A 696-nucleotide genomic window follows, 5' to 3' on the forward strand; every position below is an offset into this window, starting at 1 on the left:
AGCTATAGAGACCGAGAAATGGGGCAAATCTAGGTGTAGTATGTAGACCTGTAGAGGGACAGGAAACAGCGTAGTCGCAGCAGTAGGCGCAGCGCACTACATTTGGGGGCTGTTCCGGGAAGGAAATCTTTATTCTTTCCGGACTTGGGAGTATAATTACCTTGTTTTAATGCCATGCACCTAGAAATCTTTGCTCGGTAAGGGATGCACCTCCGCAACGGACGCGTCATCGGTCCCACACCACAGGAGACTCCTACAATGTCGGTCAACAAGTTGCCGAGCGGGACACCAGCCCATCATCGCCACGCGACTCCGAAACCCACCGTGGCAGAGCGGTCGCATGGGCATAAGGAGGCGCCCCCGCAGGAGACACCTCTGCCCAACGTTACGCCAGGGGACAGTCCCATCGTCACCTGGAACCAATTCCAGTCTGCAATGAGTGTGATTAGAACTGTAATAGGGGGAGCCGGAGCATCCGGCGCAACGACTCTTATACTACCTGAAGACGGCAGCACTATGAAGGCCTTTCTGAAGCGCATCGAGCGCCGGCATGCCCAAATGGGATTGGAACCGCGCGAGTGGGGAGATACACTCATAGACCACCTTGTGGGCCCGGCTCTAACTTATTTGATGTATCTACAGGAAACTATCGGCTAAGTGACTGGGCAACAGTACGGCGCAGGCTTTTGGAGCGGT

At 54.7% G+C, this 696-nt stretch overlaps 1 protein-coding gene across 1 annotated transcript; it reads left to right on the forward strand.

Moving 5' to 3' along the window:
- Window positions 1–204: 204 nt before the first annotated feature.
- On the forward strand, window positions 205–657 carry ENH_00038950 (hypothetical protein; the record flags this gene model as incomplete). Its single annotated transcript, XM_013580630.1, has 1 exon — window positions 205–657. The coding sequence occupies one exon, from the start codon at window positions 205–207 to the stop codon at window positions 655–657; it is 453 nt and encodes a 150-aa protein (XP_013436084.1).
- Between the last annotated feature and the right edge of the window lie 39 nt (window positions 658–696).

Source organism: Eimeria necatrix, genomic scaffold (assembly GCF_000499385.1).
Source record: "Eimeria necatrix Houghton genomic scaffold, Enh_scaff285, whole genome shotgun sequence".
In the NCBI taxonomy this organism is placed as follows: Eukaryota; Apicomplexa; class Conoidasida; order Eucoccidiorida; family Eimeriidae; genus Eimeria; species Eimeria necatrix.